Source organism: Mesoplodon bidens, assembly GCF_964165515.1.
Source record: "Mesoplodon bidens genome assembly, chromosome: 11".
NCBI classification, from domain to species: domain Eukaryota; kingdom Metazoa; phylum Chordata; class Mammalia; order Artiodactyla; family Ziphiidae; genus Mesoplodon; species Mesoplodon bidens.
The window spans coordinates 82853961-82881545 of record NC_138167.1 but is presented as its reverse complement, the minus strand read 5'-3'; the positions used below and the strand labels follow the sequence as shown (position 1 = coordinate 82881545).

General features: G+C 39.3%; 1 protein-coding gene across 3 annotated transcripts in view; it reads right to left on the bottom strand.

Annotated features, from left to right (window-relative positions):
* Window positions 1–27585, bottom strand: part of NTN4 (netrin 4) — a 112403-nt gene that overhangs the window by 48084 nt on the left and 36734 nt on the right. For all 3 annotated transcript variants that reach the window (XM_081248720.1, XM_081248718.1, XM_081248719.1), the window contains exon 3: window positions 25169–25447. In XM_081248720.1, coding sequence (XP_081104846.1) covers window positions 25169–25447 — 279 coding nt within the window. The remainder of the gene's footprint in view (window positions 1–25168; window positions 25448–27585) is intronic.

Below are 27585 nucleotides of genomic sequence, written 5' to 3'. Positions count from 1 at the left end.
AGACAAATTTGCACTTAAATTTGGAGATCTGCAGGAATTCAATTTCTACTGCTCTGTAAGAATGAGGTCTTTTCATCCTAGCTCCTGGATATCTAATTTTTCATATATTCTGGTAGAAATGCTCCAGTCCAACTGCTTTTTATTAAACATTTTAAATTCAACATTCCTTATCATAATGAAAAAGATAGAAATTCTATCAAATAACTTCTGCATGGTAAGATTCTTTTTTAATTGAAATATAGTTGGTTTACAATGCTGTGTTAATTTCTACTGTACAGCAAAGTGATTCAGTTATGTGCATATATATGTATATTCTTTTTTATATTTTCCATTATGGTTTATCACAGGATATTGAATATAGTTCACTGTGCTATACAGTAAGACCTTGTTTATCCATTCTATATCTAATAGTTTGTATCTGTTAACCCCAAACTCCAACTTCTTCCCTCTTCAACCCCCCTCCCCCTTGCTAATCACAAGTCTGGTCTGTTTCTGTTTCGTAGATAAGTTCATTTGTGTCATATTCTAGATTTGAATGGTAAGATTCTTTAAAGGCTCTCAGTAAAAGATGGATGATTCTTTGTTTACTTGTACTAGATCCTGATTTCAAACAAAATGGACTCTTTTGAAAAAAATGAATAAGAAAAATCTTCCAAAGTTGAAGAATTTAGTGAAGCAAAGGCATACTTATGTAGCTGGCACAAGTTAGTAGCATAATGAAGATTAGCAGAAAAAGCAGTTTTGTAACTGTCTAAATTCTATAATAACCTGTGAAAAAATAAAAAACAAACCACTACATACAAAACACCCAGGATACAAATATTTGATAGAATTAGAGTCAAAGTTCCTAGAATAAACCATCCCTAATTCATCATTGCTGTTAAGGAGATTATATGGAATACTATCCGAGGAGGGCATTTGAAACAATGTTAAGAAGTCCAAAGTAAATATAGTAGAGACCAAGGTCAATAATTACTATCTGTATAAAACTCTTAAGTGCGGTCACTGAGGTTGTGTCTTGAAGAGTACCTAGGATTTTCCTTAGGGAACAAAGACAAGAAGATAACCCCAAAGGAATATTCTGAATACTCAGTAAGTAAACCAGAGGACATGTGCTGAATAAGTAGGTTCTATCTAGACCACAGAATACATTAAATAACTTAAGAATGATGAATTTATCCTGTAATACTGAAGATCCATTGAAGATTTTTGAGTAAGGAAGTGATTGAAAGGTATATTATATATACTTTATTTTCCTCTCTTTTAAAAGATTTCCTTTTATCTCCTATCTTGTCTGTTATGTTGTTTCTTCTCCCTCCTTTATTATTTCTTTTCCAAAATTTTTACCCCAGCTTATACCTTCCAACAGCCAATGGCAGTCAAATGTATTTTCTGATAATGTTTGGAATTTTAAAAGGTTTTTAGTTTTTATTTTATTGCTTTTTTGTATCCTTCCTACTTTTAAAACAACCAGTTATTGAATACTATATAAACATAGATGCTGCAAATTATTGCTACTTTTCTTTAGAGGAACTAAACTATCATTATAAGTCAGTTTATCTGGTTTGGTCTTGGAATGCCCAGGGCCTATATGTAATTTCACCCAACTCATAGGTTAGTCCTGGCCCACAAATTCCAGGCCTCAGGAGGCCACAGACATTTAGGGAAACCTCATCAAACATTCACATGTATCACAAGATAATGTGGACAGGTCAGTTCCCTCTGGAGTAAAGATTTCAGAGCATTCCCTCATTCCTGCATGCCAAGGATTGGGATGAACCTCCCAGGGTCTGAAAGATGCCAGCCCAGCAAATATTTCTGCACACAGAAAAATTCAAGGAGCTGTCATTTTGAGAATTACCAAAAATAGCTGTAAATCATTACCTAGACCATTTGAAACAAGAAATCCTTCCTCAGCAATACAACTGTTACAGTTCAAGCTTGAAAGATCACCCACTATTTGATGCTCGTGAAAAATGTGCAAGTAAAACTAGATCTTCATTGAAAAAAAAACACCAAAACAGAAAAAGGAAAATTTAGTAACAAGTTAAACATAGCTCTTATTTGGTACAGAAACATAAGCTAGATAAAGAGCAGGAAAATGGGATTATGTATTTAAGGCTTAGTTGAAGAAGAGTGATGCCTGGCTTTATAATTGGAAAATGAGAAATCTATTTCAACAAAAAAACTACAACTCCTAATTATCTAAGAGGTATACCTCTTAGATAATACCTTGGCATTTTGGATATTCTATGAATTTCATAAACTCCTTTGTTATGCTGAGAGTATGTTTCTCTGTTGATGTCAAAAGTTTTCCTACCTATATCTGAAACCAAGCAAGACCCTGTGGGACTCCTGGGCATGAAAGCCTTTATGTGTTCCCTGTTTTTTGTTTGCAGGGAATAGACTTCAGCCTCCATGACCTCCCCTGAGTTCCAAAGGGCAGGTCCAAACAGTTGCTAATCAAGGAATGGAGGGGATGCAAAGATAAGGGAGGAGCAGCCAAGAAACAGTAGTGCAGCCTTGGGGCAGGGTCCTGCTTCTGCCTCAAGGGACACACATAACAATATCTTTAAGCTCTTTACAGAACTAAAATTCCCAACAAATGGAAGATGTTAGCATTCTTCATTCCAGAGAAGCTTATCAAGAGACTACCTGAGGCCAGATTAAAGGAGTGCAGGCCCTGCACACACCCTGACCCTTATCAACAATTCCGCCCTTGAACCATTGCTATAAAACTCCTCACCAAATCCTCCCAGGTTGGGACACACACTTTTTTCTTTTTTTTTTTTTTGTGGTACGCGGGCCTCTCACTGTTGTGGCCTCTCCTGTTGCGGAGCACAGGCTCTGGACGTGCAGGCTCAGCAGCCATGGCTCACGGGCCCAGCTGCTCTGCGGCAAGTGGGATTTTCCCAGACCGGGGCACGAACCTGCATCCCCCGCATCGGCAGGCGGACTCCCAACCACTGCGCCACCGGGGAAGCCCCATGGGACACACACTTTTGAGAGGCATGAGCCCGCTGTGTCCCTCTTTGCCTGGCAAAGCAATAAAGCTATTCTTTTCTACTTCACCCAAAACTCTGTTTCCAAGATTTGATTCAGCACCAGTGCACAGAGGCCAAGTTTTCAGCCTCATGTCTAATAGTATTTATTTGTTACTAATATTAACCTACTTGCAAGTCATTTTTAGCATATTTATCTTACAAGGAGGAAATCATACAAACTTTGAACCAGTAATTTAAGGAATTACTGGAACAACTTGCTTATTAATACCTGTGCACTTTGACAAATATTATATATTAGAGGCAAATAGACATGGAAGAGAAAATACCACTCCTTCACATATAAGGCTATAGAAGTAAGAATCTAGGTGGGTGCAAAATGAGGAAACAATTCTTTCAAATCCGTCATTAGAAGATACACATCTTGCTTAGAAAAGCTGCTTTCTTTTTTATTATTTTTATTTATTTATTTATTTTTGTCTCTGTTGGGTCTTCATTGCTGCGCTTGAGCTTTCTCTAGGTGTGGCGAGCAGGGGCTACTCTTCATTGAGGTGTGAAGACTTCTCATTGCGGTGGCTTCTCTTGTTGCAGAGCACGGGCTCTAGGTACATGGGCTTCAGTAGTTGTGGCTTACAGGTTCTAGAGCACAGGCTCAGTAGTTGTGGCACACAGGCTTAGTTGCTCCACAGTATGTGGGATCTTCCTGAACCAGGGCTTGAACCCGTGTCCCCTGCATTGGCAGGCAGATTCTTAACCACTGTGCCACCAGGGAAGCCCGAAAAGCTGCTTTTTAATTGTTCCCTTTGGGGCAGAAGGCCTTCTAGTAGTCAGCAAACATAGAGTTGAGGAAATTGGCCATGGCAAGAGAGAATCTGTGAGAATCTGGTTGTTTGCCATGTCAAGCATATGGGTTGGACAATCACTTACCAAGATGTTGTAGAATATTTAAACATTAGATGGAAGATTGGCTTTGACAACTTGTAAGGTCCTTCTAGTCTTAAGGTTCTATGATTGTAAGCCCTGCTGCTCTGTATTGTGAATACTGCCTGGTTGTAGGCAACTATCCATAATCCTTTCTGAGCTAGCAGATAAGACCTAAATGTCATATGGCTGGGTCCTGTTGGCATCTCTCCAATGCAGCATGTTTCCAAATGATGTGAACTTCAAACAAGGGAGAGCTAGGAGAATATGTCTTCTACCCGATGTGGCACAAATGAAAAATAAATGTTAATAGTCTCTGAAGATGGATTTGCATTTGTCAATAATGACTATACCTAAACTAGATTGTATTCTTTCTGATTTTTCTTCTACTGTTTTCCTCCTTCGGAACTGCATTTTCCCGATTGCTTGTGACTAAAGTAATTGTAGACTGTCATGCTAGCACCTGCCTTCCAAATAAAGGTATATTTCATCATCTGGTGATGCTCACCACAGACATTCACCATAATGGAATTATCAAAGCGAATAATCAATCTGGTTAAAGCTTTGAAGGACTCAAATTAACTGAATTGTTTTGTGAATGTCTGATAAAATTTACTTCCCAACTGCTTTCCAAGAAAGAAAGGACCAACTATTGTTCATGTCCTACTAAACTCTGTAAAGAAAGTTAGCGGAAAAAAAGATTTCACAGCTAAATATTCAGAAATTCCTGAATTTCATCAATTGACTAATTTCCTTGAGCTCTTGTGCCATTATTGTTTACATATACATGATTTTATTTTCATTCTTTGAATTCCAGTGGGAAATGAATATTCTTTCATACCATCATTGGAACTTTAAAAAATGTTTGTGAAAAAAGGATACAAACAGTGCCTATTCTATGAACCTAAGAAAAATGCCCACTTAAAGGCAGCTGTGGCAATTCACGGACCTCCATTTAGCTGTGACAAAGTAATGATTTAGAAAGTGGAACAATGCTTTGTAGCACCTTAAGACAAAATGTAAAGGCAAAAATCTGATTTAATTTCTAAAGAGATAGTATGTCCCTTTTAGAGAAAAGGATTAACTTCTAAAAGAATGAACTTCTTATGCATGAAAAGAGATAAATTCTAATAAAGGCTAGCCTGTTAGAACCTGCTCCTCTTAAGCAGGGCAAAAACAGGCACAACAATGCTACAGCATAAACCTTTGAATAGAAAGCATTGTGAGGAAAACATGTCTTTTCATTAACAAATAAAATATTCCTCTACCCCTATTAAAGGTTTGCATGCTTTAATTTAACAGAAGAAGTGGGAGTTCTATGGTGAATATGAAGCATAATAATTGAGTTTGGTAAAAGGGGGCTAGAAACATACTGTCAGAATGGGATAGATAAAATAGGCTGAAGCCCGAGTATTCCAAACCCTTGCCCAATAATATATATAGCAAGAATGTAAGAAGTTGAAAAGCTCTACAGTCTATTCCTTGGTCTATACTTTAACACTAGAGAAAACGGGACTTGTAAGAAAGCATGGGCAAAAAAATAAAGAGGTATAGAGCAGAAACAATTATGAGCAAAGAATGAAAATCAGCCATGAGAGGCTTCCCTGTCAGCCTGTTGCCTGAAATTCTTCCTACTGGGACTCATTCCTTTAGCTTCTGAATGGTGCTTTAGGTTCAAGAGCTCCCTACAAAAATGTACTTAAGCTCAGAAGGCGTAAATCCTTAAATTATTAGCAACAAACATATCAGCAGGGATTATAACCATCTGTTTTCAATCCTAAAACTGTACTGAGTTGCTTAAAGGAGGGAAGTAGTTTCCTGGTGGAAGGAAAGGGAATGTCTAAAGGGGAGAGGGAAGGAGCCAAAGACAAACTGTGCCTACTTCACTATTTTGCCAAGAACCTTGCTCTGGCTGACAAACCTGGAAAAAAAACAAAAAAAACAAAAAACATGCATGAAGCCAATACACATTTCATAGGAAAACTGCATGTAAGTACACTGTATGGTAATCGTGTTTATATACCTCTCTCCACTAAACTCTTGCAGGGAAGAAACTGTGGCTTAAATTTCTTTGAATCCCCAGTAACTGGCATATAATAGGTTTTCAATCAATATGTTAATTTTTTTAATTCAGCCAATGTATATTCAAATGAGCATTGAGAACCTTAGTTATTGAGTTTAGTTCCATTTTAAAAACTTCCCAAGAAAGCAGGGTGCTAATTATTCATTTGAAGTGGGAATAGGGTACTTTTGTTTGTCACAGAGCAGGATTTTGGGCAGAGTAGGATTGAAAGACATTCAGCTTTGTCCAGAGTGCTTCTGGTCAAGGAATATTGGTAAATATGATGTTACATAGAGTGGTCATCTATAGTTGATCTGGGAGAACTACTGTAGGCCCAAGGAACATGGATTAGTCAGGGAGGGAAATGGGAACAATAAAGATGAAGAAGAAGATGATGATAATGATGATGATAAATAATAACAATTAATAGTAGTAGTTAATATTGATTAGCACTTAACTATGTACCAGGCACTGTTCTAGGCATTGTATAAATATTAATTCATTGGATTTACACAAGAATAAGGTAGGTATAATTATTACTTCCATTTCATAAATGAGGAAACTGAAGCCCAAAGAGTTTAAGTAATTTGCCCAAGGTCACAAAGCCAGTAAGTGGTGGAGCTATTTGAATTCTAGCAGTCTGACTCCAGAGCCACCATCTTAATCCTTAAACTATACTATTCTAAAGACCCTGGGGAGTAGGATTTTTGAGAGATCTACTTTGGCCAGATCTCTTCAGTGTGTTACTTAAATAATATTGGTATGTTTCAAACCAATTTGTCCTTGAAGAGCTCCTTGGGACAAAGGCTGGTTTGGACTCAAAGTGAGCCATTTCAAGGGTATTAAGTTCTTGAATGGATTCTTTGTCCTATTCCTCTGGGAGAAACCTAGCAGTTTTCAAGATGGGTGAATATAGGAAGATTGGCCCCCATTTCCCATACCTGGCATGAATAAGTTCAGGGCATGTACTGGTAGAGAATACTTTTAGATTCTCATTGGTTCAGTGTAAAATCTGTCTGTACACTGAAAATTCTGATGCCTCCTAGGGGCATTTCTGGGTCACTGCAAGTGTTAACACCTCTTAACTTATCAGACACTCCCCTGAATAAATTTGCAAATGGAGATAACAGGAATGTAAATGAATTCTAATTAAAGATTTGCTCTTTGTGAATAGCCTCCCTTTTGTTATGGGCTCTCCCTATTAGATATGATTTGGTAGGGATAGATAGTAATATTATGTAGTGTGATGGCTTTTAAACAGTTAGTTTTAATTTATAAAGAATGGTAAGTGAGAACACTGTGCATAGCCTAATGATTCAGGTCAATTTTTAGATTCAGGTTGCTGGCTTATTTGAATTTTTTCACGTGCAAAACTTTGTATGCCCCCAAAGCTTTTATTTATATATCTAAATGGCAGTTTTTCTGTGCCATTGTGCATGCTATTTATCATATGAAATCAGGAGTTGAAGTAGTATTCAGAAGCGTGAATCCACACACACAAAATTTCCAAATGCTACTAAATCTGTGTACTCCAAATTGTGGACATTAATTTTAAGATTTCGTAAAGATGTGTTTCAGCAGACCTCTGTTTTGTAGAACTAAGAACTAAAATCACGTTTTGTGGTTTACCTTTCAACATTCATCATGGCGCTTTCTGTGAAATTAGATGATTGGTCAAAACCAAAAACAAAACAAAGCAAAAACAAACTTTCCAAACCAATTTCCCTGCAGAAAGGAAGGCAGAAACTGCTCCAGGACAGAGAAAAGCATTTTGGGCTTTCCAAATAAATTTCAAAACACTTTTGAGTTAAAAAATATTGTTAATAACATAACCTTATTTAAAAGCCACATGAAAGAAGGTTTTAAAATAATCCCATTGTTTTAAAATGTACTATTAGCTCAACAATGGTTTTAAAGTGAGCACTTTAGTTTAAATTTTGGGTTCTTCAGTAAATTTTAGGTAGGATTCTCTCTTACTCTTCAGAGTGATGATTTCCTAGAATAAAGAAAATCTCTCTCTGTGAGTCCAGGTATAGGGTCTACTTTTATTTATAACAATGGGCTTATAAGGTTCAAATGTAGCAAGTTTTGGGAAACCACATTATCAACATTATCAGAATACTTTTCTTTGCATATTTCCCTAATTAACAAATAATGTTCTTTTTGCTTGGTAAAATTCAGATAAACTTTGAAATGCTGCCTTCCCCCACCCACAACCCCATGCCAAAAAAAAAAAAAAAAAAGACTAAGTGTTCTGGCTAGCATACTTTTTTTTTTTTTTTTTTTTTTTTTTTTGCGGTACGCGGGCCTCTCACTGTTGTGGCCTCTCCCATTGCTGAGCACAGGCTCCGGACACGCAGGCTCAGTGGCCATGGCTCACGGGCCCAGCCACTCCGCGGCATGTGGGATCTTCCCGGGCCGGGGCCCAAACCCGTGTCCCCTGCATCGGCAGGCGGACTCTCAACCACTGCACCACCAGGGAAACCCTGGCTAGCATACTTTTGTGGGTTATCTCTGCCTTTTTTTCTTTTTGTAACTGAAGCATAGTTGATTTACAATGTTGTGTTAGTTTCAGGTGTACAGCAAAGTGATTCAGTTTTTTGTTTGCTTGTTTGTTTGTTTGTTTAACATCTTTATTGGGGTATAATTGCCTTACAATGGTGTGTTAGTTTCTGCTTTATAACAAAGTGAATCAGCTATACATATACATATATCCCCATATCCCCTCCCTCTTGCGTCTCCCTCCCACCCTCCCTATCCCATCCCTCTAGGTGGTCACAAAGCACAGAGCTGATCTCCCTGTGCTGTTCGGCTGCTTCCCACTAGCTATCTATTTTACATTTGGTAGTATATGTAAGTCCATGCCACTCTCTAACTTCGTCCCAGCTTACCCTTCCCCCTCCCCGTGTCCTCAAGTCCATTCTCTACATCTGCATCTTTATTCCTGTCCTGCCCCTAGGTTCTTCAGAACGACTTTTTTTTTTTTTTAGATTCCATATATATGTGTTAGCATACGGTATTTGTTTTTCTCTTTCTGACTTACTGCACTCTGTATGACAGACTCTAGGTCCATCCACCTCACTACAAATAACTCAATTTTGTTTCTTTTTATGGCTGAGTAATATTCCATTGTATATATGTGCTACATCTTCCTTATCCATTCATCTGTCGACGGACACTTAGGTTGCTTCCATGTCCTGGCTATTGTAAATAGAGCTGCAATGAACATTGTGGTACCTGACTCGTTTTGAATTATGGTCTTCTCAGGGTATGTGCCCAGTAATGGGATTGCTGGGTCGTATGATAGTTCTATTTTTAGTTTTTTAAGGAACCTCCATACTGTTCTCCATAGTGGCTGTATCAATTTACATTCCCACCAACAGTGCAAGAGGGTTCCCTTTTCTCCACACCCTCTCCAGCATTTATTATTTGTAGGCTTTTTGATGATGGCCATTCTGACTGGTGTGAGGTGATACTTCATTGTATTTTGATTTGCATTTCTCTAATAATTAGTGATGCTGAGCATCTTTTCACATGCCTGTTGGCCACCTGTATGTCTTCTTTGGAGAATGTCTACTTAGGTCTTCTGCCCATCTCTGCATTTTTATTATCACTGAACCATTTTACAACTCTGTAAGTTGTAGAAAATAAATAATAATTCAAATAACTCTTGTCCATAGAAATGCAAATCAGTTGTGTCTGACAATGCAATTGATCATTGCCCTTCATATTGACCTATTTTGCACCTCTTTGTATATTTCTTCATTTGCCAGTGTATGTGTGGTTCTTCGAATTTTCCTTTGAAGCAGTTATAAGGTCTTACTGGTCCCTCATTAATTACTGAGTTAAGTAAAATGGTTGACACATGTTTATTTTATATCTGTGTGACAGTCATGGCTTTACTCTTTAAAAATGTATCCTTGGGACTTCCCTGGTGGTGCAGTGGTTAAGAATCTGCCTGCCAATGCAGGGGACACAGGTTCAAGTCCTGGTCTGGGAAGATCCCACATGCTGCAGAACAACTAAGCCCATGCGCCACAACTACTGAGCCTGTATTCTATAGCCCGCGAGCCACAACTACTGAGCCCGCTGGCCACAACTACTGAGCCCATGTGCCACAACTACTGAAGCCCGTGTGCCTAGAGCCTGTGCTCTGCAACAAGAGAAGCCACCACAATGAGAAGCCCGCGCACCACAACGAAGAGTAGCCCCTGCTCGCCGCAACTAGAGAAAGCCTGCATGCAGCAACGAAGACCCAACACAGCCAAAAATAAATAAATAAATTTAAATAAATAAGTTAAAAAAAATTGTATCCTTTAACCTGCCATTTCTTATCCTCCACATGTTACCTAACGTTCTTCTGTCTAGACTACTTGAGGATATACTTCTAAAAGTGGAATTTCAACACGCTTTATATAGCTAAATGGGTTTTGAATGTCTCGTATTTTTACAAGATTAATTCTACTAGCTTCTTTTTTTCAGTTTCATTAGGCACTTTATCTTTCCTGTGGGGACTGTAATAAATATTTCTGCCATAAAAGTGAAAATAGCATTAAACTAAAAATTGTGATGCTCAGGAAGCTTATGAAGATTACATTTAGATAAGATCATACTATTACCAATTTATGTGATTTTTTTTCTATCATTACTTCCTTACATAGTACTATTTCTTATTTGCTTTTTGTTTCCAATGGGTTTTTTTTGTGTGTGTGGTACGCAGGCCTCTCACTGTTGTGGCCTCTCCCGTCGTGGAGCACAGCCTCCGGACACGCAGGCTCAGTGGCCATGGCTCACGGGCCCAGCCGCTCCGCGGCATGTGGGATCTTCCCGGACCAGGACACGAACCCGTGTCCCCTGCATCGGCAGGCGGACTCTGAACCACTGTGCCACCAGAGAAGCCCTCCAATGCGTTTTAAGAATTATTTCTGACTACTGGGCTTTTAAAAATTATGTCTGTCCAACAGGTATATTTATTTGGATAAATCCTACAAATGAATAGTTAGGTTACATGCATAATTTGGTTTCAGATTTGCATGTGTACAATGGCAATAAAGTAAGGTACTCTGATTTTAAGACATTTATTTCAGTGTATCCAAGGAATTGCCTCATAATATCAAATTAACTCCTTTTCTCCTCTATAACAGCTACAATTTCTTCAAGATATAGAACAAGAGAAGATTAACAAATATCATTAGAGTCTTGCTGCAGTTCTTTTTTATAGGCAGACTTTGACTTTCCTAAAATACTATATAAGAAACTATCTTACTATACAGCTAAGGCATCTGAAATTTCTTTCAAGCCCGATTACTGCCTGCGTTACTGTGTTGAGTCACTGGGACAGTTGCTATCATACATAGCCGTGTGACCCACTCCATCTTTGCTCTTCGTTTGATCTCAGTTAAGTCTTGTTTTCCTAAGTTCACTTTGCACTTGTCTTTTTATATTTAAACTTTTCCAAGGTCACAACACAAATCAGTGGCAAAACGGAACAGAACTCCCAAGAGAGTCCTAAAATATTAGTCTTCCATCTTAGAACAGTGATGTCATCAGGAAGATTTTGTTTTTTTCCTTCCCACAAACACCTAAAATAACTTCTTATGATAAAATCTCTGGAGGGAAAAAGGGATCATATCAATTTCAATTTTTTAGTATCTATTTAATTTGAATAATTTTAGAAAGAAATAGCAAAAGTAGAATTAACAATATATAACTTCTCCTATGCTGTTAAAACTATCAGACAAGAACCTGAGAAACTAAGTGAAGGGAAAAACTAGAACTCATTTTCTAAGCAACTTATCTGTCAAGCAGCATTTGATGCAAGAAAGAAGGAAGGTCTTGTGGGGGGTTCTGTTCAATGTCTTTGAGGATTTAGATGGGTTTTTATAATTAGTTGGGGACCAGGTAAATTCTATTAGAAATGCTGTGGGGGGTTTTTAAGTACTTTCCACCACATTGACATTCACTTGCTCAATATATTCACATAGCTTTTGGCTATTTTAAAGGAAAATTCCTTGTCACCGACTATTTTGCATTCTTATAAAAAGTTTTTTCTTCCTTTCTTTCTTTTTTTTTTTTTTTAATTCATTCTAGTTCACATTTCCCACTGTTTTCCTTTTTTCTTGACAGTTCTGTTTAACTGTCACTCAGTATTCTCTACAGTGCAGAGGGTGTTACAAAAGTTGACTTAAGATAAATGAGCCCCTGATTATAGTACAAGAAGCCAGTTGCTAGGGCATGTTTTCTTCCATAGTCTTTTGTTGTTGAATTAATTCATTCAGGTGCTTCTTTTCATATGGAAAATTGCTTGTTTCCAGGTGAATCTTGTAAAACATAGTCTTCATTATTGAGTATGCTCATATGAAAGATTAAGGTGGAAGTACTGATATTAAAAACTTATGCTTGTTTGGCAACTCTATCAGAAAGCAGTCATTACCACATCTGTGATCATTTGAATATGTCCAGAAACAACAACCACAGATACTGAAAGAATTGGTTTTCTTCAATACCCATCCATCCAAAGCTACTGCTTTTTAAAACAGTCAGCTTAATGACTGGGACTTGAAAAGAAATATATTCATTTTGTAAAGTTCCTTTATAACCAGCCATGGATTGGTTGGTTTGTTTTTTAGCTTTTGATTTTTTCTTATTGAGATTATAGTCACATAGCATAAAATTCATCATTTTAACAATTTTAAAGCATGCAATTCAGTGATTTTTAGAATATCCAAAAAAATTGTGCAATCATTGCCATCATCTAATTCCAGAGAATTTCCATCGCCCCAAAAAGAAAACCTGTGTCCATTAAGCAGTCACTCCCCATTCCTCCCTGAGCTCCAACTCCTGGCAACCACTGACCTACTTTGTCTTTATGGATTTGCTTTTTCTGGACATTTCATATAAAAGGAATAATACAATATGTGGCCTTTTGTGTCTGGCTTCTCTCACTTAGCATATTGTTTTCAAGGTTCATTTACGTTTTAGCATATATCAGTACTGCATTCCTTTTTTTTTTTTTTTTTTTTTTTTTTTTTGTGGTATGCGGGCCTCTCACTGTTGTGGCCTCTCCCGTTGCGGAGCACAGGCTCCGGACGCGCAGGCCCAGCGGCCACGGCTCACGGGCCCAGCCGCTCCGCGGCATATGGGATCCTCCCAGACCGGGGCACGAACCCGCATCCCCTGCATCGGCAGGCGGACTCTCAACCACTGCGCCACCAGGGAGGCCCTGCATTCCTTTTTATGGTTGGATAATACTCTATTGTATGGATATACCACATTTTGTTTATTCATTCATCAGTTGATGGACACTGGGTTGTTTCCACTTTTTTTGTTTGTTTGTTTTGTTGTTGTTTTTGTTTTTTTTTGTTTCCACTTTTTGGCTCCTATGAATAATGCTGCTATGAACATTCATGTAAAAGGTTTTGTGTAGACATATGTTTTCAATTCACTTGGGCAGATACTGAGGAATAGAATCACTGGATCATATAATAACTCTATGTTAAACTTTTTGAGGACCTGCCAGACAGCAGCAGCACCATTTTACATTCCTGCCAGCAATGTATGAGGGTTCCACTTTCTCTACATCCTCATTAACACTTGTTATTATCTGCCTTTTTGGTTATAGTCATCCTAGTGGATGTGAAGCAGTATCTCACTGTGGTTTTGATTTGCATTTCCCTAATGCCTAAGAATGTCAAGCATCTTTTCATGGGCTTATTGGACATTTGCATGTCTTCTTTGGAAAAATACCTATTTGAACCTTTGCCCTTTTTTTTTTTTTTTTTTTTTTTTCAGTACGCGGGCCTCTCACTGTTGTGGCCTCTCCCGTTGCGGAGCACAGGCTCCGGACGCGCGGGCTCAGCGGCCATGGTTCACGGGCCTAGCCACTCCATGGCATGTGGGATCTTCCCGGACCAGGGCGCGAACCCGTGTCCCCTGCATTGGCAGGCGGACTCTCAACCACTGCGCTACCAGGGAAGCCCAACCTTTGCCCATTTTTAAATTGGGTTCTTTTCTTAGCATTATGTAGATAAATGTGACATAAAGAGAATAAATTTTGGAATTAGACACATGGGGTTTCCAACCCCTGCTCTCAATAATCTTGGGTAAATTCCTTAATAAAAAGACATAGCTTCCTACCTATAAAATAAGGATAATAGTAGTGGCTCCATGTATTTGAGGATTAAAAGAGAAAATGTATGTAGATGTGTGACACAATCAAGAACAGTCAGTATTATTGATATTTTTAACATTATTATCTGAAATGAATCTCTTATTTTTTCAATGCCATTGATTAATTCATTCATATATTGACTGGGGATTTTTTGAACCCACTATATGTTAGACATTGTGACTATCCCAGTATCTGCCATTAAAAAATCAGTAGTTTAGCAGATAGGGAAAGCTGGATATGTAAGCAAATAATACAGTGAAGTAAATATTTTAATCGTGATAAGTACAGTGGACTCTTGGAGGTCTGAGGAATGATTGGGGCTTTGTGTCAAGGCCACTAATAACCTACTTGTTTGACAAAAGAGGCTGTAATTCTTTGCTTTGCATGTTAGTGAAGTTAGGTGTCAAAGTGTAATTCTCTTTTTATTACCTATGAGAATTGAATTAAATTACAAATGAGAATTAGAAGATAAATATACTACAATTATGATCTTTAGCCTCTATTTAGCATATGGAAATACGACAATTCCATGTTCCCTTTCATTTTAATGCCTACTAGGGGCTTATCTGGTAAACAATGAAACCATTGCCCTTCAGGAATTCTGAGAGCTGACTGAGCCAGCTAAATTACATGCCTGGTACTGGTGCCCTTAGAGATGCAAAAACTGAAGGACAAAGACACTTGATCAGTGTTTACTTTTACAAATTTCATAATTGTTTGTATATATAACATATTTAATAGTAGGAAAAAGTAATCATTTTTCCATTTCCATATACAATATATTGTAGTTTTTGAAACCATAATTTTCTCTGCTTTTTCTATCTAAACAGCTCTAGAGAGTTAAAAAAGTATCAGAGTTCCATATGATTTAAAAAATCTTATTAAGAATTAACAAATACCATACTACTTCTGTATCCCCACACATGTACTATTTTATTCCATTAAATATTTACATTGCTAAGATGACTCAAGCTCCAATTATAGTATTAAGGTTTTGAATGCCAAGATTAAGAGACCTTGTCTTCCTCACTATTTGAAATGGCTGTGAGCTTCCTCCATCTTGTGGAATAATTATTATATATATCTATATACTTGTCTGTATGTGTGTGTGTGTGTGTGTGTGTATTTTATTTTATTTTATTATTTTTTTTTTTTTGGCGGTACGCGGGCCTCTCACTGTTGTGGCCTCTCCCGTTGCGGAGCACAGGCTCCGGACGCGCAGGCTCAGCGGCCATGGCTCACGAGCCCAGCCGCTCCGCGGCATGTGGGATCCTCCCAGACCGGGGCACGAACCCATGTCCCCTGCATTGGCAGGCGGACCCTCAACCACTGCACCACCAGGGAAGCCCGTGTGTGTTGTATTTTAAACTTATGTGTCTGGTAACTAAAATTCGCCTCATAAGAGGGAACAGGACTTAAATTACAACTTATCTTCTACTGAATGTAATTGTTTTAAGACAAATTGAAGTACATTTCCAGCTCTTACAAAATTGGCAAGACACAAATGAAATACCACAGAGATATGAGACCTGGGGTTGTGAACCAGAAGTCAGATATCTGTAACCTCAGCTTTTCTCTTTCCATGTAGCTTCAGCCTCCACTCATTCCATTATCTTAGCAATTAAACAGGGAGACTAGGCTTTCCAGATCCAGAGATCTGACTCTAGGCTCCCAGCTATCCACAGGATGGACCCCCAAATGCTACTGGACTGAAAAGGAAATATTCATAAGAAAATCTGCAAAGTGAGATATGCCTTGAATATCTAAGGAGTATTTTACAGTAGGAAAAATGTCAAATTTAAGTTGTTGTTTCCCAATTTATAGAACTAGCAGCTTAAACCTGTTAAAGAAACTCATTTTTGTATCCTTACAGTGCCCAAATTTTGACCTAAAAATACACGTGATTCACTTTCTGTAAAGCGTGTTCATGAAAAGTTGAATGTACAAATATTATACTATTTGGAGAATCAACCTTACTTTCCTATTGGCTTATATTTTACTTTCAGAGATGTCAGCTCTCACACTAACATTTTAGCTTTCTGGTATTTTTATCCTTCAACCTCTCTGTGAAGTAGTCAAAAGCCTATAAACAAATACTTAAATGTTCTGGGGGAACCCTTGAAAGGAACCCCACAGGGAATTCCTTTCCTGAGTGCAAAAAATTATTTTGTAACGCCTCTAGGTTTAAAGTTTTCTGGTTTCCTAGTCATCAAATAAAAAGAGTAATCTCAGGCAACTTTTGCCATTAAAAGAGAGTGTGTCTTACTGTTTAGAGGGAAAATAAGGCTAGATTCATTTGCAGTCTTATAGTCAAAACACTAACAATTTGCAGCCATGAACATGTTTTACTGACTTGCCCTGCTACTAGGAAACACAAGGTAGTAAATGAAGTATAAAGAACACTCTGTACACCTTCTATGTAGTTACTCACTGCCAAGGGACTACTGGAAAAGTTATACTATACTAACATAGGAATATTGAAAGAAGAACTCCAAGACCTTGAAATGAATTGAGAATAGTCTCACACTAACTGCATCAAGCTGACAGTTTCTATTTTGTTAATATTAGGAATACAACATTGCACGCCCCTTGGTGATAGGATTACCCATTCCTCCTGGTCTAATGTGACAAGTGAACTGCTTGGGATTGCTGCTGCCTTTCATTAGCAGTGAAAATGATTTATGGCTAGAGATGGAAGTAAAGAATGGTAGATCCAGAAATCCCTCTTCCTAATAAAACCAAAGACACTGATCAAAGATGATTCATACCCCCCAAGAGATAGTCACTTCTGAATTATTTTCTTTGTAGATTTTCCAAACTTATTGCTTTTACTCTTTCTTTCTTCCCTTTGGGCCATTTCAGTAATGAATAGAAGAGAAGAGAGAATCAATGATAATTTCTGGTTCAACAGAAATTAGATGACTTGGATAGATTACCTATTCCTATAAAAATAGTCTTTTTAATGAGAGCTTTTTCCTTGGTACCATATTGGTGGTGAAGGTAGGGTATGGTAGTAAGAACTCTGAATGTGAGAAATTGCTCTCTATCACTGTGACTACAAGCAGGTAAATTAATCTCTCTGTACCTCAGTTCCCCTTATCTGCAGAACAGAAACAAAAATGCTTATCTTCTCGGATTGTAGTAAGGATCAAGTGAAATAATGCATGGGAAAGGGCTTTATAAAATATAAAACAAGGAAACTTTGGTTGTGGGAATAGTGTTTTCTCTCTTGTGTCCTCACTTCCCTCTTTGCTCAGTTTATTATTGATTGATTGATTGATTGATTGCTTGATTGATTGGCTGGGCCACACAGACCCATGCCCTCAGCAGTGAAAGCTAACCACTGGACCACCAGGGAATTCCCTTTGCTCAGTTTAGATTCCATGATCCATGATGATAATCAATCACTTGAGCCCACCCCTACCACACTTGCCCTCCTGTGCTTTCTCCCCTCTTTTTTACTCTGTTCTTGGCATAATATCAAGTATAGATTAAGTACAGATTAAGTTTTTAACAACACAACAACAACAACAAAAAGAGAATGGGTGGTGAATTTAACCTGAGCTCTACTTTTTATTAACTGTTGGGAAATCAGTTAGCATTCGCAAGCCTCAGGCCTCAGTTCCTCATCTATGAAAGAAGGTGCTGATGATACTTCATGCAGTTGTTGTGAAGATAAAGTTCAATAACATTTGTAACATGACAGCAGAAGACCTGGCACGCCATAAGCATTTCGTAAGTTGTCACTATTATCAGCAGCATTGATAATCCATGATAATTATTGTTTCTCTGCTGAGAAGACCTGACACTAATTTATAGATGTTCATTTCCAAATATACGTGCATGTTTTCTATATGAAAATATTTTAAAATTCTGATTTAATATTCTCATTTAATAACTTTATTGATTGTTTTTAAACCCTCCGCTCCTTTCCTTAATACCTGAAGAGCCAAAAGCTTTCTAATTATTATTGTACATTTGGCTTATTCACAGTACAAACAAAGAATTTTTAAAAAGAAAACTATGGTCTTAAATCGGTCCTGAATTTATAAAACATGACATATAAGATGTGCAACTATAAATACATGAATAAATGTATTCAGATTCAGATTAGAAAAGTTTTTGTAATGAAACTATATGAATGATTCTGAAACTTGCCTTACACAGCTAGGTAGGCTAAGTAATATTTTCCTCAAAACCCACATTATGTTTCCATAGGTTTTAATGTTTTCTTTTAGATTTAGAACACATTTAGTCAAAATGTTGACACTCTTATTTTATAATGAGTTTCTGGTTACAAAAGAAAAATCCACTTTAACCTTAGTGTAACTCAAGGCATTTAAACAATTCTCCACGGCATTCTACGGCCTCTTGTTATCCAATGAATGATATTTTAGTAAAACAATGAAACGTTCCATGTTCCTTCTTATTACCATCCATCATCCAACAGCTGTAAAATCACCAGCTGCTGGGAAAAAGAGAACTACATCAGTTCTCCCAGCTGCAAGGAGAAAAAGCTTAAGACCTCCTCTTCACATAATTTCTGGGATCCCAGCAGGCTGGAATCAAAGTACAGTTTTCCTTGACACAAAACCTCTAGCCTTGTAAACATGTCAAAAAGCACATACACTATGATTTATTCTTGTCGCTACTGGGGAGAAAGTGTCTGTGAGAAATGTGGTAGAAAAGGCTGAGATAATATAAGATAACAACAGCAATGTAGATAGAGGCTACCATATGCCAGGCACTGGCTATCATATGTTTAAGCCTCACAATAACTATATAAGGTAGACATTGTTCTCATTTTCTTAGGGCACTGAGGTTCAGTGAGACATTAATTTAGTAAATGCTGTGGTGAGTCAAATCCAGATCTATTTGACTCCAATGCTAGGGTCTTAAACACTGCGCTGTTCTGCCTTCCAGTGACATGAACAGATAAGGAAAAATTGAACTGGTGAAGGCTAAATGGAATGGATTGGGAAGAAGGGGAAAATGGAAAAGGTGGTACTACTTTAGAAGACACAGGAGGAGTGTTTAAAGGTAAATGAGGCTGCGAACTGGTACCCCACTTCATGCCTTTTCCTACCCCCCTCTTCCAAAGAAGGAAAATGGCCCTAAAATCTTATATAGCTTAAGAAACAGACTAAGTATCATTTCCATTAACTTCCCTAGTTTTCTATCATCAGCCATCAAAAATTCTAGCCCGTAAAACCAGATTTCATTAACTAATTACTCATCCTCACAACATTGGCTGCAGGGGATTTGGCATAGTCTATAAAGCAGCGGCTCTCAAACTTTAGCAAGCACTGGAATCACCTGAGGGCTTGTTAAACACAGATACCTGAGCCCCATTTTTAGAATTTCTGATTCAGTAGGACTGGATATATATTTGCAATTATAACAAGTTCTCAGGTAATCCCGATGCTGCTGGTGTAGAGACCACACTTTGAGAATGACTGATATAAAGAAAAACTGTGCTAAAGAAAGTCAGATTTATACACACATACCTATGACAAGCTGACTAGTAAAAGAATACTCTCTTAAGAGGCTACCTTCTGTTCTGCAGGCACAATTTATGAATCTGGTTATTTACAGCTGCATATGTATAATGAATGGTGTTCGCAGATACACAAATATGGGAGGACAATTGACCTTATGACCATGCTCTTAATAAAGCAAAATACTATGCTTTTAATGTGCAATTTGCTCAGCTAAGCAATCATAGGGATAAGAATATCACATTCAAACCAGGCAACTATGTCCAAATTTAATACCAACTCTTTATAATCCAGAAAAAAATATACATGAAAATAAAATGCACCTAAGCTTAGGGACGGGAAAAATCTGAAACCAGAACCATTCACATTTCTAGTCATAAGCCTCTGCTGGTCCAATTGCTTATGGCTTTTTTTTTTTTTTTTTTTAAAGAGAGTCGAGACAGCAGGAATCCTTCTGGAACCAGATCCCTGCAAACCATCATGGCCTTGGCCACTTACCTGTTTCTAACCCCTTACCTGGCCCTAGCTCCACGTGTGACTCGGTCTCGCCTGGTTTTGGTACATGCTATAGTTACAGCACTGGGGGCTGCCACCATTGTTGCAGAAGGTGAAATCAGTATGAAAGCTGGGGAGTAGGATGTCACAAAATGAGTATTATTTTAAGAAGAAATGGCTTCCAATTTCAAAGGAGCCTGAGGTGAGTAAGGAAATGAGGTTTCCATCCCATAGGGTCTTCTAGGATGGAGACTCCTCATTCTAACATCCTTTTGAAATGGAATAAAACACTTACTATACAATCCCCTTTACTTGGTTATCCAGATCCTCTTTTTAGGTTGATAGTTATCTATTTGGGTGGGGGGGGGCAGGGTCTACAGTAACCTTAGTGTAACAGGGAAACCAAGCTGCAATAAGTCTACATGATTAGAGCAGATGAAGCTTACCTTTCCAAAGGGTAAAGCCTAAGCCTAGCTGGCAGCACACAAAGATTAACACTAAAGCCCAGGGAATTCTCTTTTCTGGTACAACACTGCATTGGCCTACTCATGATATGACATGAGTGACTGCACAAACACGCTGAATGAAAGTATGAGGTCCGACTGGCCAGAGGCAACATCCCGACAGGAGATAATCACTGAAGAGGTTGCTGAAATAAAGTGCAGTTACCTACTCTCCACTACTCCTTGCTGAGAGAGGTAGGGTATGGGATGAGCAGTAAATGATGTTCTTCATTCTTCAAATAAGTAAATCCTGATAGGATGGGGTTGATGGTCAATCAAGTAGCCGAACAGGATGAAAATCTAGGCTAGTTCTAGATCTTTCTAAGGAAAAGAACAGCAGTGATAAGGGAAAAGAGAGGAACATTAAAAATGCCTGCAAGTATTAAAAAGGAGAGCCTTCTTTCTTTTCACTGACATAAGACAGGAGACGGCATCTCTTTTTTTTGTTGCAGTAGCAGCAGACTTGCCGGTTTTCACAGAACACGATTTCTGTATTATGGTCTGTTGACAAGGCTCTTCAACCACTGGAGAACAAACAGGCTGACCGTTAATGTCAGAGCTAGGTCTTCTCACGAAGCCTCGGACAGGGGCTATCTCACATACTGGATCCACAGAGGAACCCCCGACACTGCAGGGCGCTTCAGTTAAACTTCTGAAATATTACAATGGAGTGATTGGCAGGTTTTGGGGGGCTCTGGCTTCCTTGCACCTGTAAATTCTTACAGAAAAGCTGGAAATATAAGGATGGGGAAGATTTAGTTTAGAGCCACAAAGTTCCAGACACCAGCCACGGATGTTTCTGCCCCATTTCACTACATGTTCTTTTCTGAGAAACACATTGCTGAGTGTTAAGCACTGTGGTTGAAAAAAATGATTCACCCTCCCTCATCCTCCGTGTGAATCTCACAACTGCAGAGGCTGAAGACAGGAAAGTTGTCTCTGTTCCCTCTCATCAGAGAACTCACTTGGTGACCTGGTGGATGTCATGAGCAAGGTAGCCCAGTTGTCTGTGTCCCCTGCCACAGAGATGTGGCTGACCTTTGTCATGTAGATGGAGAATTCCTTGGTCAGCCACTCCACCTGTTCAGGCATTAGCCCTGTGAAATAAAACATGCCAATTTGGTTAGCAATGTGCTGCCCATTGTGGGAGAAGCCCTCTTTCTTGAGGCTGGAGACAAGCTGAATCCGAATCTAATGACACAGCCGGCCATGCCTTTCACTTCTTGCAACTGTTGTTTTTGCAAATCCAGGCTGGTCACAATGGTTAAGGCAGTCAGGGCTCCATTGAGAATACATGGGATGGATCAAGATCTTCAAATGTGACTCCACCCTTTTGGCTTCATCAGCATCTTTGTAGGACCACAGTGAAGGCTCCCACATGCTCACCATGTAAGCCCATGTTCTTGGCATAGGATCGGCAGAGACAACATTAATGCCCTCTTGAATGAAGTGGTACACAGCCCAGACATCCATGTTACCATCACCACTGTCCAAGCCTTGGTAGGCTGGCAGAAGACTGTAGAGAACAGTTGTATTTTAAGACTTTTGCCATCAGCAGACCAGGTCAGAGAGGTGTACTGGGTGGCTCTGCTTTGCTGCTGGTACTGATAACTTCTTGCTTCAGTTCATTTACAATGACCTTGCCCTCCAAGTCCCAGAGCTGGGTGTTGGGGCCCATGGTGGCACAGAGCCAGCAGTGGTTGAGGCTGAAGCACAGGGAATTGATGATGTCCCCACCATCTGGCATATAAAGGTGCTTGCTTTTATTGAGGTGCCACAGCATGGCCTGGCCATCCTTGCCTTCGGAAGCACAGAGGGATCCATCTGGAGAGACAGTCACAGTGTTCAGGTGGCCCAGGGGGCTGATATGGTTGGACTTCAGTTTGCAGTATTCCAGTTTCCATACCTTAACCAGCTTGTCCCGGGCACAGGAGATGATGATGGGATTGCTGCTATTGGGTGAGAAGCAGATGCAAGATACCCACTCCCAGTGGCTCTCACCCTGGGCAGTGTATTTGCATATACCCAGAGTATATAATAAAAACTTCCAGAATTTTCTCTTCAGCCTAAGAAAGTGTTACTAACTCTTTGAAAGTTTACATTCAGAGGATTTACTTTAAAAAAAAAAAAAAAAAGAAACCACTGCTTTTTTTTGCCGGGGGGGCGGGGCATGTGGCATGCAGGATCTTATTTCCCCGACCAGGGATCGAAACCATGCCCCCTGCAGTGGAAGCGTGGAGTCTTAACCACTGGACCACCAGGGAAGTCTCAAAACTATTGCTTTTAAATGCATACTCATGAATGCTTTACAAGGCTCCTGAGAACTCTGGTAATTTAGTTTGGTTGACCAGAGCCATTCAGGTTGTCTCATAGGTCATGAGACAAATCAAATATGGCCTATTCTGGGCCATGTTTTGTGGGCTTCTAAGCTTGTATCTGTCCTTTTGCTCAGGACTCTACCCTGAAATAATCCTATAAGGCTTGGATTAAAAGATAGCTGAGGAAACAAAAGGCCAGTGTCGTGGTCCGTTTGGGCTGCTAGAACAAATTTCCATAGACTGGGTGGATGATAAATAACAGAAATTTATTTCTCACAGTTTTGGAGGCTAGAAGTCTGAGATGAGGGTGTCAGCATGGTCAGGTACTGGTAAAAGCGTTCTTCCAGGTTGTAGACTGCAGACTTCTCACTGTGTCCTCACATGGCAGAAACAGAGTTAGCTAGCTGTCTGGCCTCTTCTTTTAAGAGCACTGATCCCATTCATGAGGGCTCCCCTCTCATGACCTAATTACTTCCCAAAGGCTCCACCTCCATATACCATCACATTGGGATTAGGGTCTCAACATACAGATTTGGGGGTGGGGACACAAACATTCAGTACATTGCAGCCGGCCGGCTCTCCTTCGCTAATGCACTTAAATATAATGGCAGAACTTTATTAGCATCTTACCTCATGCAAATTTTCTTGTTTCAGTCTAGTTGGTTGACATGTATCTAGAATATCTAGGTTATTTTCTATTTGAATAATACCTGAACCCAATTAACTTAGGTATAACAAATTATTCCATCCTTTATTTGAAACAATATTGGTTCAAAAATCCATTAATGAGTAGAAACTAGTAGATGTTTGTTGAATGAGTATTGCACTTCCTTCAACTTGGAAGCCCCAGCTTCACTTCTAGAAGTAATAGCATTGTTTCTATTTTTGTAACTTCCTGGCTACTGTCCTAGTCATTTCAGTTACCCCAGTGCTATTCTGCACCCCAGCAACTCAGCCCAGCTAACACAGACTATCCTGCTGGCTAACTGGTTCATGGTCCCTCACGGCCGTACCTTTATCAGGGCTGGGAGAAAGAAGACAAATGTGTAAGTCTACTCTTTAGGTAATGAAGTAAGGATATTCTGAGGCCTTTTAAGTTTTATTTATTTATGTTTGGTTTGGTTTGATTAGAAGTATCGGAGCAAAATATCAAATGAAAGAATTAAGAGTGTTCTCCTACTTGCCTAATCCTCATTCACAGCTCTGGATGCATCCCAACAAGGTACTTGCTGTCTGAGCCACTTTGTATCTTTTTTGGAAGAAGATGAGGTGAGGACAATGACAGTAATTTTCATCATCTCCCTATTCCTATGTTGCTATCATTCAACCAAACACCTACTGAACACCTTCTTCTGGCTCAGGTAATACACTCGGTCCTGAGGATGTGAAGATCACACAGTCCCTGTCCTCAGGAAGTTCGTGATCTCCTGGGAGATGCAAACAGTAAAAGTTCAGAGGAAAGCGCAATGAGACGTGTGAGCCTAGAGGAAAGAGCATTTAAGTCTTCCGTAGGGTGAGAGGCTACTCTTTTTTTTTTTTTTTTTTTTTTGCGGTACGCGGGCCTCTCACTGTTGTGGCCTCTCCCATTGCGGAGCACAGGCTCCAGACGTGCAGGCTCAGCGGCCATGGCTCACGGGCCCAGCCGCTCCGTGGCATGTGGGATCTTCCCGGACCAGGGCACGAACCCGTGTCCCCTGCATCGGCAGGCGGACTCTCAACCACTGCACCACCAGGGAAGCCCTGAGAGGCTACTCTTTACAGAGGAAAATTATTGTTCATTCTACTGGCTGGCCAGCAAAAGATACTGGGCATTAAATTGAAGTTCTTATTTTTTCCACTCTAAAATCTCCTTAACAATGGCACCCATTTACTGTCAAAGCTGGTTTCTATGTGATAATGCCACAAATATGATTATGCCAACCTCTCCTACTGCTCGCCTTACACTTTATATCTGGAAGTCATGGTACTAAAAACTGGCATGGATGTTTTCCAAGGAATCTGGTTATCATACTTGACTATTTATAATTCTAAAATGGAAGATTAAAAAACAAGTTAATAGGCACTTTATAGGATGGGCATGGAGTCAGAGGAGTGAATCAGCAGAGGAAGAAAGAAGAACCATGTAAGCACAGACGCACTCTAAGGGAACTTAGACTGCCAAATGATTTTTTTTCGTAAGTGAGGACTTGTTTTACATACCACGTGGAATGCTCCAGGGGCCTTGACAGGTCTGAAGCCATCAACAGGTATACACTGATCAGCGTGGCCATTACAGAAGCAGCTGCCCTTGACAATGAAGTCATAGATTGCATAGTGCGTAAAATGTTGAGGCTTTGCATCCAGGTTGTTTCTCTGACAGGGGCAAGACTGTCGTTTTAGCAGCTGCACACGGAGGTTGGTGATCTTTAGCTGCTCCTGCGCTTTGGCACTGTAAGGGTTCTCCACATCATACGGTGGTGACAAAGCTCTGAAAATAACCTGTAAAGAAAAAGAAAATGCTGTGCATATATAAGACTGTGTGCAAACCCTGAACTATTTGCCCCGTGTAGTCCTGGTTTGATTTATACCTTTTATTATCTGCAAGTGATAAGATAACAAGAGGTTTTCAGACCTTGATCACCACTGGGGAAGAGCTGCCCTGTTATTCCAAGGAACAGATGTGCTGCCTGTTGGGATGCAGAAGAAGTATAAATTGAGTAATCAGCAGAAATCTGACTCTTGGGATGAAGGCAGCCATACAAAGATCTTGCGGGAAGAGCATTCTGGGCAGAAGGAACAGCCAGTTTAAAGGCCTTGAAGTGGAATCAAGCTTGGCTTATCCAAGGAAGAACAAGACTAGTGTGACTAGAGTTCAGGGGACAAGGGGACAGTGGAGAGGAGGACAGGGGCCACGTATGACAGGTCATGAATAGAGAGCCCTTTAAAGGCCGTGGTAGAGTTATCCTAACTGTAGTGGGAAGCCACTGTAAGGTAATAGGCAGAGAAGTGATGTGATCTGATTTGCATTTTTAATAAAGGTAACTCTCTCTTGCTTCTGCGAGGAGAATGGATTATAAAGCGTAAAGAATAGAAGCAGGAAGACCAGTTAGGAAGTGACTGCAAAATAAAGATCCAGGCACTTATATTTCTAAATGAGGTATATGACCCTTTCAAAGACTCATCAGTTATTAATTGGGACCACTTTATGAGTATTTTTGGTTCTCCTTTTCTGGATCTGCCTTGCAACTTGTGGCATATATTTGGAATATTTTTACTGGAAATAAATATACAACCCTTTGAGGGTGGATTTGATTTCTAAAATTAGTCAGAAGTCGCTTGAATCCAATGCAGTGAGTAATGTACCTGATCAAGTTAGTTAACAGCACTTTTGGTTAAATGCAAGGGGTAACTAAGTAATGAGACTTTTTATTGTGCAGGTTATAGACAGACTCTACAGGCAACCTAAGGCTTTAGTTCTGAGGAGGAAACCAGAGGGAGGAAGGCTCAGAAGGGACAGACTTTGGACATGTCTGTGAGCCTATACATTATACAGGGGCAATAAAATGGGCCTTGGGGTGGGGTGGTGCAAATTCTCTAGTAGACCTGTTACTTTGGAGGAGTAGAGGTTAGTGGAAAGGGAAATCACTGCCCAGGGAAACCAATGAATATAAATATAATGTAACATGAAGCATTATTATAAGGAGGGCAACACTGTTACACCTCATTATGCAGTTAAAAAAAAAAACACCTCAATCAATCTTGTTGATTTATATAGTAAGAAATACAAAGCTCCTCTGAAAGAGGAGTTGTATTCTTAAGCATCTCTAGGCTTTTTAAAAATATGTCAAAAAAACCCTATTTAGAAAAAAACAGAAATATTTTGATAACCCCATACAGTCGTCCCTTGGTTTCCATGGGGGATCGGTTCCAGGCCCCCCACGGATACCAAATTTTGCGAATGCTCAAGTCCCTTAGTTGGCCCTCCATATCTGCAGATGTGGAGCCTGTGGATACAGAGGGCTGACTGTAGTATGAAAGTAAAGTAATTATTAAAAAGTAAGCTTTGGATAAACTCCCATTTAGAGAGAATGTATCTAAAAGTAACTTTCCAGAAAAAAATTTTTTTTCTTTAAGGAATACTTTGGATAGAAAAATTTCATTTTATAAATTGCTTTTGCATGAAAAGTATGAAAAGGCAAGAATCTACTCTGTAGGATCACATCTCCAGGTCTATTGGTACAGAACTGTCCTCAATGAAACATAACTTAAGGGAAGGTGATAATCAGCACTAGGCCTCCTATAGCCAATTCTCCGTCCAGCAGCCAGAGTGATTCTCTAATAACAGAAATTGGACCATGTCCTTGCTTAGATCTACACGCACCTAAAGACCTCCCATGTCTCTCAGAATAAAATACAAAGTCCTTATAATGGCCCTGCTTTATTTTTTTTCTTAGTGCTATTACCACCTGCACATTTTAGTTGTAGTTGCTTAATGTTTTACCGTCTTCCCCATCTAAAATGTAAACTTGTTTTTGTTTTTTTTTTTATTTTGGCTACGTGGTGCAGAATCTTAGTTCCCAGACCAGGGATAGAACCGGTGTCCCCTGCAGTGGAAGCACAGTTTTAACCACTGCACC